The 13,711-nt window shown below is 35.8% G+C and overlaps 1 protein-coding gene across 2 annotated transcripts; it reads right to left on the bottom strand.

The window, feature by feature from the left end:
• Positions 1-770: 770 nt before the first annotated feature.
• LOC122602943 lies at positions 771-5,829 on the bottom strand. 2 transcript variants are annotated; one of them, XM_043775559.1, is made up of 7 exons: positions 5,705-5,829; positions 4,756-5,445; positions 3,045-4,144; positions 2,775-2,955; positions 1,811-2,134; positions 1,558-1,743; positions 771-1,124 (listed from the first exon to the last, which is right to left on the bottom strand). In XM_043775559.1, the coding sequence occupies exons 1-7, from the start codon at positions 5,763-5,765 to the stop codon at positions 1,006-1,008; spliced, it is 2,661 nt and encodes an 886-aa protein (XP_043631494.1). In that variant the 5' UTR covers positions 5,766-5,829; the 3' UTR covers positions 771-1,005. The 2 variants fall into 2 exon arrangements, with proteins under 2 accessions (XP_043631494.1, XP_043631501.1); XM_043775566.1 differs by having other exon boundaries at positions 1,558-1,740; positions 5,705-5,827.
• Positions 5,830-13,711: the final 7,882 nt, after the last annotated feature.

Raw genomic sequence — 13,711 nt, 5'->3', positions numbered from 1 at the left:
CGTTACATTTACCAAGGTGATGCAACGAACGACATTCCTCAACGGCTCAGCCGCAAAACTTTAAATTTCATTACAAGTAGCTTCATCTATGGCGTTTTAATTAGAAACTTGCAATGACAGACCTCTCAATACCATCAACATCGTCATCAACACCTAGTAAAGGAGTAGTATTATGTGCCTAGATGTATGATGTCTTGCTTTTGCTTCCTGCAGCTTCATGTATCCGTTGGGAAGCAAATGGAGAAAAAATAGACCTTGAGATTATTTTTATGTCAAAAATGACTTCATGTACATATCTGGGTATGAAATAATGTGTATCAATAGGAAAAAATAACAAACTTGGAGGTGTCAGGCTTGTCTATGGTCTAAATTTAATCCGTACAATCTCCTAAATCGTTTCACTAACTATCTCTGCGAGTCTCGCCACAATCATTTGACAAGCCCATTTGGTTCAAGATTATTCCATTTATTTTTCTGGTGGATTATAAGAATAAAAAAGCAGAATCGGAAAAAAGAAGTGGTTTTCGCAATGATATGAATAAATATGACCAGCAAAAGTAGAGCAATGACAATTTGAAACTAAACAGCTAGATGTTGGCATGATAGTGAAAGAAAGCGCAGTTTTGGGTTTCATACCCATTTACAACCCTAGTTGCAATCCAAACCATCAACCAAACACCAATTGTTTGTAAATATTTCACGAATAGAAGTGGCTGGAGCATTGCTTCCTATCCATCAACATAAATGCAATCTAAATTCACACTTGAAACTTGATCACAAACAATTTGCAACCGATGATTGTCAAGCATAATGAATACCTGACAATTAATCATACATAATCCGAGTTCATAAGCTTCATACATAATTTGTGTCTGAACTTCCAGAAGCTTCTACTGGTTTAGACGAACCTCCAAAGTTAAAAACAGAACCAAATTTATACAATCTTGATCCGGTTTAATCACATATATTACAAATATATACACAAAGTTCTGCCATTAAATGAACTCATTTTTTCTCGATATATTCCCAGTCTGAGGATGCACTATACGTAGTGTACAACCCAGACTCGAACCGATTCAGCATAAGGCTTGATCCACCAGCAGAGCCTGAAGCTATTTCCTCTTCTGCATCACCAGCATATAAACCTCTGTAAGTTTCTTAAACGTGGCAACTTTGACCCATTTACTCATGAATGCAATGGATTCTGGATAAATTCATCTCTAATGGGCTTAAATAAGCAAAATCATAAAATTGGGTAGATATTAGACGGTTGAAAGTCAATCAAAGAGTTTTTAGTGCAACCTCCTAATTAACTTTATTAAACGCAACGATTTGTTCTTGTAATACTATAGCTGAAACTAAAAAAATAGGACAAGAAGTGTATCAGGTTAACCCACATGACCATAACCAGTATCGACTGATTACCCAACCCCTTCTATTTCATCATCACGTTGAATTGTATAGATCACAATATATGCATAATTGATTCACTGCCTTTACCAGCATGATGCTGGAAAAGAGGTGCTACCATTATACCTCAACTGCGACTATGTTTACCTGAGACTCCAGCATGTGCGCTATCTGCCAACACTTCATGTTCAAGATTATCAGGATCTGTCTCACCTCGGTGTTTCAAGATATTGAATCTAGCCCTAACTGATTGCTCAAGATCATCCGTTCCCATGGCAAGGGGGTAATCCATTCTTTGGTTACCATGCGAATTCATCACCACAGCATCATCTGCTAAAAAATGATAATTTCATCATTACATTGTCATTTTCATGCAAAATTAATATCTTCCTGTCATTACCTTCACCTAGGTGATTATACAAATGCAGTTCCCTGGCCACTCCAGAACTATGAATTTCAGTCCCAGAAGCTTTAACAGTTACAGGTTCTTTCTTCTCCAGACTAACAGAAATTGACTCTCCACGCTGTTTCAGGATATTGAAACGAGCCATGACTGAACTCTCAGTATCATCAATGTGCCCATCAACACGTGGCAAAGGATTGACTGAATGGGTGTTTGAGGTCTTGCTACCAGCAGTTTCGGGCATTGATTTCAGGGCAATAGAAGAGGACATAGAACTTGGAATTTTCTTTGTGTCAGAAGTAACTTCAGATACATAAAGGACTGAAAAAAGTTTGCACATCTAGAAACCATTAACATAAGAAGATGTTTTAAACTCAAATTATACTAATATCTAGAGGTTGCAATCTATATACTCAATTACCAGAACTAGTAAATGACATCTATATCGAATAGATTTAATAATAATGTTAGCTAAAAACGGAAAGTGCCGAAAAAGATGAAAATTACCCAGCATGTCTTATATATAGATACAAGTATACAACATCTCCAATTGTAAAAGGGCCTTGGGTTCAGCGGTATTGGGCGTAACCATCCACCCAAAGTTTGTGCAATCAAGTCTAGCTTGAGACAATTGGTGTAAATAATTTAGGTAGTGGTAGGTGGGCAAGTCACCACGTCTTTGGGTTCAAGTCTCACTAGAAACAATTATACATATACCTTAGGTGGTAGAAGGTGTGCAAGTCTTTTACTTCAAAAAAACACGAAACATTCCATTGTTTATATTAAAAAAATTAGATAGATATTGTAATAATGTTTTTTTTGTAATCATAGGTAACACATTCAAAATGGACAAAAAACTGTTGGTGGGTCAACCCAATGTGACACGGTTTAAGCTCTGCAATAAATAACCTGTATGATTTGACAACCTATTACCACATGACCGGAGTGCCAATTTTCTCACCTTTAGCATTATCTGATGCTTTTAACTTGCCCATCTCTTTCTTTGCACGATGAAAACGGGCTCTATAACTGGAAGTACACAGCTCTGCTTCAGCTTCAAGCCACAAATTCTTGTATAACACACTTTCAGATGACAGATCCTCCTTGCAATCTAAATTCTCATCAAGTACCTTTTTAATCATCTACTCATAGTTGAAACAAAATGCTGTTAAATCCAGGTTTAAACACATAAATAATAATAAACCATCCGAGAAAAGATACAAGAAAAAACCTGGATCATGTTATAATCTTTCGGTAGATCATCCTCCCTCAGAGAAATATTCTGTACTTTCTCAATATCTATAGCAGTCTGAGTATTGTTCCTTTCCGAAAAACTAGGTGAAGCATCCACTTGTTGGGGTTTCCTAGACATACACATATTAAGATTGCCAATGACATGATCAAGGGTCTTATGATCTTGCTCCTTAAGTCCATTTTTATCCTTTGAGCACTGAAGTAAAAGCAATTCTGAGAAATTACTCAGTGCTTTGACAATCAAATCCATATCCAACATTTCAGCTCCCACAAAAGTAGCAGCAGTTGCTGCAGTGGCATCCTTATTTTGGTCCAGGGTTCCATCAGTTGTTTGGATATTCATCTCAGGTAACAGAACATCCTCACCATTGCTTTTTTGTAGTTTTTTCGTAGGAAGCTGAGAAGATTCCGCTATTGAAGAACTGGGTGATGAAAATTGAGTGGGAGCCCCTTGCCAACACGGAGAATCCTCAGAGGAACTTTGATCTAGATTCTCTGATAAATTTGCAGCAGAATTTACATCTTTCTTGATATTGATATCAGGAAATTGAAAATTCGAAGTTGCTTTAAACTCAAAGTTCGGCCGATCAGTAACAGCTTTGTTGGGCTCATGGATTTCAAGGTTCAGTAGGTTTGAAGTTATGTTACTTTCTTTGGCTTCAAAACCTAATGGGCAATGAGACTCCTTTTCTTTCAAGGGGTTATGGGTAACCAAACTCTTATTGCTATATTTCGATGGAGTGCTGATCTCTATGCTTTTGGTAGAAACTGCAACCTGAGCTGGAAAGGAAGAAAGCGTGGCCGGAGGTTTTATGACAACAGAAGGGGATGACCTTGTCATTGATGTCGATATGTGATCACTAGAGGTATCATTCATGAGTGGTTGTGTCTCAAATGCATAACGAGACGAGGACTGTCCATTCCATGTAAATGTATCTTCTGAAGAAAACCCATTAGAATTGAACCCATGATTTGTTGCAGAAAATGAGGTATCAAATGACTTCCCAATGGTTGATGACCCAATATTCTTCTCCTTCGGGAAACCAGACCCTCCTCCAAACATAGAATTATCTTTTCCTATTTGATTACAAAAAGGATTATAACAAATCAATGCTTGCAAGCACCTTAATCACTTTACCCAAAAAAGTACCTCAATCACATAATACATTTCATGCATACAGTGTAAAACCAAAAGCAGACTTTACTCTCTTCTGAACGGGCCAAATACTAGGTTTAAATGTGGATAAATGACAGGTAATAAAAAAGAGTAATGTACACCGAAATGTAGCCCGGTTTTGCTATTGTACATATTGAACTCTCCATTTTACATTGTGATATAACTGACTCTTAATTCGCTAATATTGTATGTATCTCGCATCTTATAAACTGTAAACTAATGATGTGGGCATGTGGCGCTATGTAGCAGATAATCTGCAACTTATAATGAATGCCACGTCAACAAATAACTCAAGAGGTCACCATATACATGCAAATATACATTAAAAAGAGTATAAAGCATGGTGGTATGGTACATTAAGAGGTAAGCTCTAAAATTTTAATACGTACAATAGCAAAACATGAAAAGTTGGATACTTTTTTTGGTAAACAATGTACACAAAACTATATGATACAAAAAAGAACAAAGAAAAAAGATAACAATTTAAGAGCAATAATAAGAAATTCATCACCTCGTGATCCATCGACTTGTCCACTATACTTCAACCCAGACAAGCTCATTCCATAATCAACTTGAGAAGGCACATCATCACGAAACGAATCTAAATAGTTGGGATTCAGATTCAAGGGACCATCATCACCATCAATTTCATCACCAAAGTTCCACGATGTCGGTAATAAATTATTAGGTTTCACGCCAAACAAATGGTCAGCAGGCTGATTCACGGGTTCCAAACCTGACTTAATACTAGAGTTCATAGAAGACCAATTATGACTTGCGGGTGCATTGTTCGGTTTCGGGTTAGAAATCCAATTATTAGTAGTACTCGGCGCATTAAAAGGGTTAAAATAAATACTAGAATTAAACAAATTGCCGTTTATCGGTTCCCTCCCTAACTTAAAACTAGTGTCCATAGAAGACCAATCGTTATGAGGACTCGGCGTCGAATTAGCATACGGAAGCGTAGTGGCGGTCCTTATGGAATCGGTCAAAAATCCTTGTGTAGTAGTAGTGGTAGTTAAAGGAGAGTGATAATTCGGCCAAACGGAATCTGGGTTTTGATTAGAATTAAGTTTACTGTTAGGGTTGTTAGATCTTTCAACAGTAAAAGGGGGTGCTAATGGTGATAAATTCGACGATAACGACGATACCGATGATGATGATGCTGATGGTAAATATATATAATCCATCAATTGATTATCTGTATGTAAATATATAACAAGTGAGAAATTTGATCACTTTTTAACAAAGATTACCATACAAATATTGTTACTTGTGTGATTTTATTATCATAAACAATAAATCAATAAATAAAATTATAAATATAAAATAAAATAGAAATAATTATGATTATGATTATAATTAACCCTAATAATAATAATAATAATAAATGGAATATAATAATAATAATAAATGGAATATGAATTAAAAAACAGAGCTAAGGAAGGAGGATGATATACCAGTAGGAGACTTGTAAGCAGCAGGGTGTTTGGCTTTCATTTTTGTTCTTGTGTTTCGCATTATTTGTTTTAGTAATAATTATTTTATTATTTATTTTGTTTATTGTTTATAGAATTCAAAGTGGAAGTGGTGTTGATGGTGTGTGTTTATGTGTTTCTATATTCCCAATTCTAACTTACTTTATGCGGTCTGACTTTTTGACTTTTGACCTAGTACAGTATGGTAGTAGTTTTACGGTATGCGGTTTTAAAAGACCTTAAGTTTTGTTTTTCCATTTTCTTAACAACGAACTACAATTATTGATTTATTTCATATTACCTCAAGTAATACTAAATTATAGTATGTTAAGATTTGAACATTATAAGATTTGAACTTTGAATTTGAGTTGTTTGGTGTTAGCCTATTCATCTCAACGATCGAGAGCCATGGTGTAGATTTCATTTACAAAGATGTAAATTTCAATCTACATTGACCCATATCATTTTTCGAACCGTTCCTTAGTCATCTCAAGATGTTTACCTATTGAGATTTGAACAACGATGATCGATCTTACGATCAAACAACGATCCCATGATCTTATGTCACTATCATTCAAAGCCTGATTGTGTTTGTGCAATCATAGTATTTTAAGATACTCACATTCTTGTTAACCTTGATTCGTATATACACATCCAGGCACATACATATGTACTTTACATATGATATTACATATAGATGCATTTTGAGTCGAATAACTTTTACACAGTAGCATTCCCCTAGATAAATACATTAAATTTCAAAATGTGTATTAACCAATGTTATTAACCCGGCCGGTCTGACCGTTAATTTTTTGTGATCCGATCGGACCAACTCCTGGCTGATAGTTGAAAGTGAACCGGACAAAACCAGATTGAACCAGATGACTCGTTTGAACCGGACTGAACCGGTCAAATGAGGGTCAAACTATAAAATCTCTTATTTTTCCCAAATTGTTAACCTAAATAACAGCCACCACCACGATTTGGCGATTGCACCACCAGTCCGCCCATCTCCACCATCCTCCACCCATCTCCATCACCGGGTTGTCGCGTATGCACCACCAATCTACCACAGCTCCACCACATCTAAAGTAATAATACTTCATCCTTTTCAATTAGTAATTTGTGTTTTTTTTTCCAGATTTATTATTATATTTATTGCATTATTGTTTATTATAGAATTAGTAATTTGTGTTTTGTTCAGATTTATTATTATATTTTCAGATTATGTTTATTAGTATATTTATTAGCGAATACTTCATGCTGCTGCTTGCCATTGTTATATTAGCTTAAGCAACCTATTTTGTGTTTGATGATGATGATTTATTAACTTAAGCAGCCTATTTTGTGTTTATTTCTATGAAATTTGTGTTACTTTAGCTGCTAATGCTTAATCTGTGATATACAAATGAAAAGTTTGAAACTTTATGATGTACAATTGGCTCTTTACTTGTCGTTAGAGTGATTAGTGTGTGAAACATGGAAACCGATGGGTCGGCACTATCAGAGACACGGTCAACACCATCAGTTACAAGTCATCGAGGTAAAAATGATATGGGTTGTATTAGACTTTGATTTGTTATGGATAATTGATGGTTGAATTTAATAGTAGTGGACTTATCTTATGTCTAAACTAGAAAACTTTTGGTATTACATGGAAAAATGTATGCTTCGACAAAAACCCAGTCCAACTACGGTCCGCGGTTTTCAAAACATTGGTATTAACATTGAACAAAACTTTATATTATTATTGATGATACGTCGATTAACATATACTGTTTTAGAGTATGCAATCTAATATCATTATATAAAAGAACGAGGTTTATATGGATCCTATGCCACCTAGCATGGGAAGGTGTGAGGAAGATTAGGATATTTGGGGGGCGATTCCCTGCTGGTAACCGTATTATGTATATGGTTTTACGCCATCCAATCCTATGAGGGTAGTGATTATGTTAACAATGATTTAAGGGACGATAGTTCAAGTACTCTCTATGATGGAGTTTTCTTGTTCTATTTCTCCTCTCTTAATGAATTCTTTCATTCTCGTCTGTCACTATTTATAGTGAATATCCAGAATCTTTTGGATAGATTTTATTCCTTTGGAAAGATTTTATTACGATTTTATTCCTTTGAAAAGATTTTATTCCTTTCCAAAGATTTTATTCTTTTGGATAGATATTATTCCTTTAGAAAGATTTTATTCCTTTTGGATAGATATTATTCCTTTTGAAAGATTTTATTCCTTTTGGATAGATTTTATTCCTTTTAGATAGATATTATTTCTTTTGGATATATATTATTATTTTTGATATCGTATTATATTATTTTATCGTATGTACACTATTAAACCCCCCAATTCATATGTATAAAAAGTACATAGTTTTTAGACATATGAATTTAATTTTTTCGTAGTTATACATCCTTCGTGTATTTCATGATATTTCATGTTTATACATTATCTGTGTATAATCTAATTTTTTTTCGCGTTTATACCACCTTTGTCTATTTTCGCGATATTTCATGTTTATACACTATCCATGCATAATTTAATTTTTTCGCGCTCATACATCTTTCGTGTACTTTCGCGATATTTCATGTTTATACACTATCCGTGTATAACTTATTTTTTCGCGTTTATACATCATTCGTGTATTTTCACGATACTTCAGGTTTATACAGTATCCGTGTATGATTTAATTTTTCGCGTTTATACATTCTTCGTGTAGTTTCACGATATTTCATGTTTATACACTATCCGTGTATAACTTATTTTTTTTCACGTTTATACATCATTCGTGTATTTTCACGATATTTCATCCCTCTAATGGCGGGATGTTTGCATGCATTGTTGACATGTACTAATATTTTTCAAGGGGTATATTATTTAGCAATAAATTATATTGCAGATGTGTTTTCCCTACATGTCAATAAGTAATTTTACCCTCTCATTTATTTGGGCAAGTACAGCAATGCCCTAAGAGTGGTTAGCAATGATGATTGTCTCTTAGATATGCTATTACCTCGTGTCTTGAAGTTTAAGGATCTCGGAGCCGTTTTTCGTTATTGGCATCTTCAGCTCGTATGAAGTTGTGAGTTTGGGTAAACAAATCTTTTAAGGATGTTTTGAATAGTATTCAAGGGTGTAAACCACTAATGAAAGCTCCACATACCATGGCATTTGATCGATCTGCCATGTGTAGTGTTTCTTTGCTAAATCGAGCTACATAATCTTTTAGCGACTCCTCTGGTCGTTGCCTTATACCTAGAATCCGTGCTTGTGGTTTTGGAAATCTTCGTTGTAGAAGAAAATTTGATGTGAATAGTCTCTCAACTGGTGGAAGTCATCAATGCTTCTAGGTGCTAGGTTATCGTACCAAAACCTCGCTGCCCCACCTAGTGTGATATGAAAAAATCTACACCATGCTGGCTCGGGTAGCTTGTGCACATCCATTGTCCCCATGAATACCGTGAGATGATCATCAAGATATGTTGTCCCGGTATGGTCACAAGTTGGTTGGGACCTTTAAACCATTAGGCATGCTATAATCACAGCTTCATTCTGTGAAAGGTAAAGCTACCAAATCTCTAACATCCCTTTCTTAGTTCCTTGAATACGAAAGGCTTGTGGCAGAAGTCTGCATTTGTTGCGAGCTTTTCTTTGGTGGAAGTTGTAGCCCTTATGACGGTACGAACTCTTCATCAGTCCGTGCTGTCATTTTCAACAAACAAGTTATCTTTGGCTTTTATATGTATGTCGACTGGACCAGAATTCCATGGTCTAACGACCCAGGGATCAACCTCAGTAGGTAAGGGACGAGGGAAAATTTATTTTTGTTTTGGAGTGAGTTCAGAGTAAAGAGTGTGCATTTGGTCAAGGTTAATAACTACCAGCTATATTGGAGGTTCGTTCAAACCCAAACAGGAGGTTAGGTGGCTAGGTTCTCCTGTGTTATGAAGAGTGAACGTGGGCTCAATGCTAGGAGTTTCAAGAGAGTTTGTTACAATGATTGTTGGTGTTTGATCTTAGATGTCCTGTTTGTGCTCCTGTAAAGCGTTATTGGCAACGGAAAGGGGCGAAAAGGGGTGCCTCAAGTGAACGTCACTGCGGTGGAACAGGTAAACATACCATGCAAAGGAGTCCATCTGTTGTCAAAACTTCAGAAGATCTATATCCAACTTTGAAAAAAATGAAAATAGAATCGTCGTCACGGTCTTTAGACAAAGGCTCAAAAAGAGAAATTAACCTCTGAAACCTCATGGGGTCACGAGCTTAAACAAGAATGCAATAAAGTACCCGTATTGTTCTAGACTAGCAGCTATTGTATCAGTTCATCCTAAACTTCAGTGGTTTCCATAATGATCAAACCAACCAACAGATGTTTTGAATCAGAATTTGCAAGTTTACTTGCAAAATTACATTCTCAAACAAACTGGCAAGAGCTTTTATGGTGCATTCAGGGACTAAAAAATGTAGAGAGGCTTGAACTATTTTACTAATATCACTTCAATATCGAATGGATCTGAAGTTCGCGTGGTTTGTGCATTACTATCATATATCATAAGAGCAGAAGCCAAAGCTCGTAATTAAGGTATCTACCACATGTGTAGGTGATGTGCATGAGTCAAGACTTTTGACTAAGACTTGTGATGATATGGCACAATCTACCAGAAATGTTTCTAAATGCACACATTGCATTTTCCTTTAAAGCTTGTGCATCTTCACCTTTCATAAATTCTTTTGATAGAGCTATTGTGGCATTATTTAACAAAGGAATGCCATTAGCGCTATATCCCTTCTTGCTTGTTGCTCTAAGACAAAAGAGACTTCAAAGTAGTTGCGCTTGTGCTCTAACTGGAGGTTCATAACCGGTTCACGGTAGCTTAAGAAGATGTTTGTAGTCTCGGAATTTCATAACTTTAAGCTTACAAACACATCCTCTATTATCATGAATGCAAACAAGAAGCATACATTGGCTTGGGTATTTGACAGTCAAACAAGAGTAACTTCATGAGCATTATGAACATCCTCCCTAAGACTTATGTTACCAAATCTATGCATTCAAGCAACAAGTCAACAATGCTCATGTATATGAAGGTCTTCATTTTCAAGCTTAAATTCTTTCACAACAATACCAGTGCTTTCATGAGTTGATGTTTCGGTAATATCCCGTAATGATGCTTTCATTGGTGACAAAGTCGGGGTGCATGATCAGACCAACTATAATCTCCTTATCTTGAACTTTATTTTGATAAAGTGATATGTAGCATCAAGTTTGGCCAGAGTGTTTCATGACCATTTTTTTTTTTTGATAGATAGTGGTCTAATTTAAATCACCAGTATCATAGAGAACCACAACCAACAGACTATATGCACCTGTTGTTATTCGGTGGTAAGGACCAGAGACAGATACAAGTTTCAGGACTGCTTTTGTTCCATTATTGACCGTGTCTTTAAGCTTGCCTTTATCCAATGATGTTTTAGATGAATCCAAAAGCGTACATCCATCAGAGGAGCAAGCAACATGCTTGTACACAGGAACCATGCTTATAATATTTGCCTTCTTAAAAGGGGTTTGCAGAATCCATATCATAGTGCCTGGGAATAAGCTCAAGCCCAACCTTGTGGCAAAGCCTTCGGAAAAATATAAAATTTATGAAGAATGCTTTCGATATTCATTATTCAGTTGACATGCAAATCTAAAACGCCATTTTTGTTTGTAGGTTGAATGGTGATGAACACAAGAGACGTATGTTGCTCGGTCCCACGGATGGCGCCAAATGATGATACGTCAATTAACATATACTGTTTTAGAGTATGCAATCTAATATCATTATATAAACGAACGAGGTTTATACGGATCCCATGCCACCTAGCATGGGAAGGTGTGAGGAAGATTAGGATATTTGGGGGGCGATTCCCTGCTGGTAACCGTATTATGTATATGGTTTTACGCTATCCAATCCTATGAGGGTAGTGATTATGTTAACAATGATTTGAGGGACGATAGTTCAAGTTCTCTCTATGATGGAGTTTTCTTGTTCTATTTCTCCTCTCTTAATGAATTCTTTCATTTTCGTCTGTCACTATTTATAGTGAATATCCAGAATCTTTTGGATAGATTTTATTCCTTTGGAAAGATTTTATTACGATTTTATTCCTTTGAAAAGATTTTATTCCTTTCCAAAGATTTTATTCTTTTGGATAGATATTATTCCTTTAGAAAGATTTTATTCCTTTTGGATAGTTATTATTCCTTTTGAAAGATTTTATTCCTTTTGGATAGATTTTATTCCTTTCCAAAGTCATTTTTAACTTAAATATTCACACCACTTTGGAGTTTGAAAAGCACGGATGACTCTTAGTTTTTATTTTAAAGGTGAATTTCGTTGAAAACTTTGTGTCGTGATTCGACAACGGAAGGTCTAGCATATGTTGCCTTAACCGGGTCTGTGCTAGAGAGCTCTCTCGAAGTAGAAATGCCTATTTCAAATATCCGATGAGGAAAAACCCTACCAATCCGCCCGAAGGCATGACGATTAACAGGGGTAAACCATGCTCCCTCAGACTTGAACCTGGGTATACCCAAGCCAAGTCTTTATAAAGGGACTTAATTCTTATGTCCTCCCCAAGGTTTGAACACAAGACCTCATGCAAAGAGGGATGACCTTTCAACCATTGAGCTAAAACTCAAGGACGGATGTAATGCGTAAATCACGCGAAAATTAAGCACAACAGAATTTAATAACAACTTATTTTATAATGAAAATAAACAACAAAAACAAGACAATAAAAGTAAATGATAGATAAAGAATCCACCACCAAGATTCGTAAAGACTAAGCCACCAGAATCAAGGATAAAGAAAACACTCCAACCCACCACTATGTTTGATAAAGATCTAGCCACCACAAACACAGATAAAAGAATCAAAGATTTAAGATCTCACCACTATAATTGATAAAGGACGAACCACCACAATTATAGATAAAGGGATCACTCCAAACCACCGAGATCAAATATATATAAAGGTAAATGAAGATTTTTGAAGAAGAAATAGAGGCTGCTCTATTAATTTCATTCAATTCAACATAATCTGCCTTTACAATGAGAAATATAACCCCTATTTATAGCCACATAAACTATTTCCTAAGAGTCATCGAAATAATAAGAAAATAATCTAAAAACTATCATGCGCAAAGGACAACCACTAATTTACTAACCAATGGAAATGGACAGATAAAGCTTCTAGAAAGATTCTTTTTGCAAGAGGGCCTACAAACCGTTAGATATAACGTTGGCACTCATTTCTTTGTTGTCATCTTCTTTAGACAACTGTCATCCTTCCTTTATTGGACCCCACAAGCATGCGTCAGAACAAATTTATTAAGGCAACTGGAAAAACTAAAATCTGGACTTCCACTAGAGACGTACATCTGGAGCATCTATCTGGAGACTGAAGCTGGTCACTGGAGTGCTTCCATTGGAAAAGTGTTATAACTGGTGGCTGAATTGGTTCAGTGAACACTTGTTTGAAATGGGCTATCGCTGGCAGAATTAGCATGGCTTGCTCAGATGGCATCACTGGCTCAGAATTCTGTTTTAGCTCAGAAATGGACTTCATCTCAGAATTTAACCTCATTTCAGAATCTTCTTTTATCTCAGAAATTTTCTTCAATTCATTTGACTTGCTCAGTTCACTAGCGCCGATCAGTTCATTGTATCTGATCATTTCTGCATCAGGGATGACTCTTAGTTCACTTTGTATATATGACATCGTGCAAGAGGTTGTTAAACTTGTTGGGTGGGGTGGGGGGGGGGGGGGGGGTTCATTCTTCTTATGTTTAATTAGGATATCCGTTTTTACTCAAGTAATTAACGTAGTTCTACGTGTTGTCTCTCTTATAGTCATGCTTAGAGTTTGAGTTTCTAGTTCAAGATTGAATTATGTAGTTTTTCCCGTGTATTGGCTAGTTTCTTATTAACATTA

The sequence above is a fragment of the Erigeron canadensis genome, chromosome 1, assembly GCF_010389155.1.
Source record: "Erigeron canadensis isolate Cc75 chromosome 1, C_canadensis_v1, whole genome shotgun sequence".
NCBI lineage: Eukaryota > Viridiplantae > Streptophyta > Magnoliopsida > Asterales > Asteraceae > Erigeron > Erigeron canadensis.
This window is presented reverse-complemented; position numbering and strand designations above follow the sequence as displayed.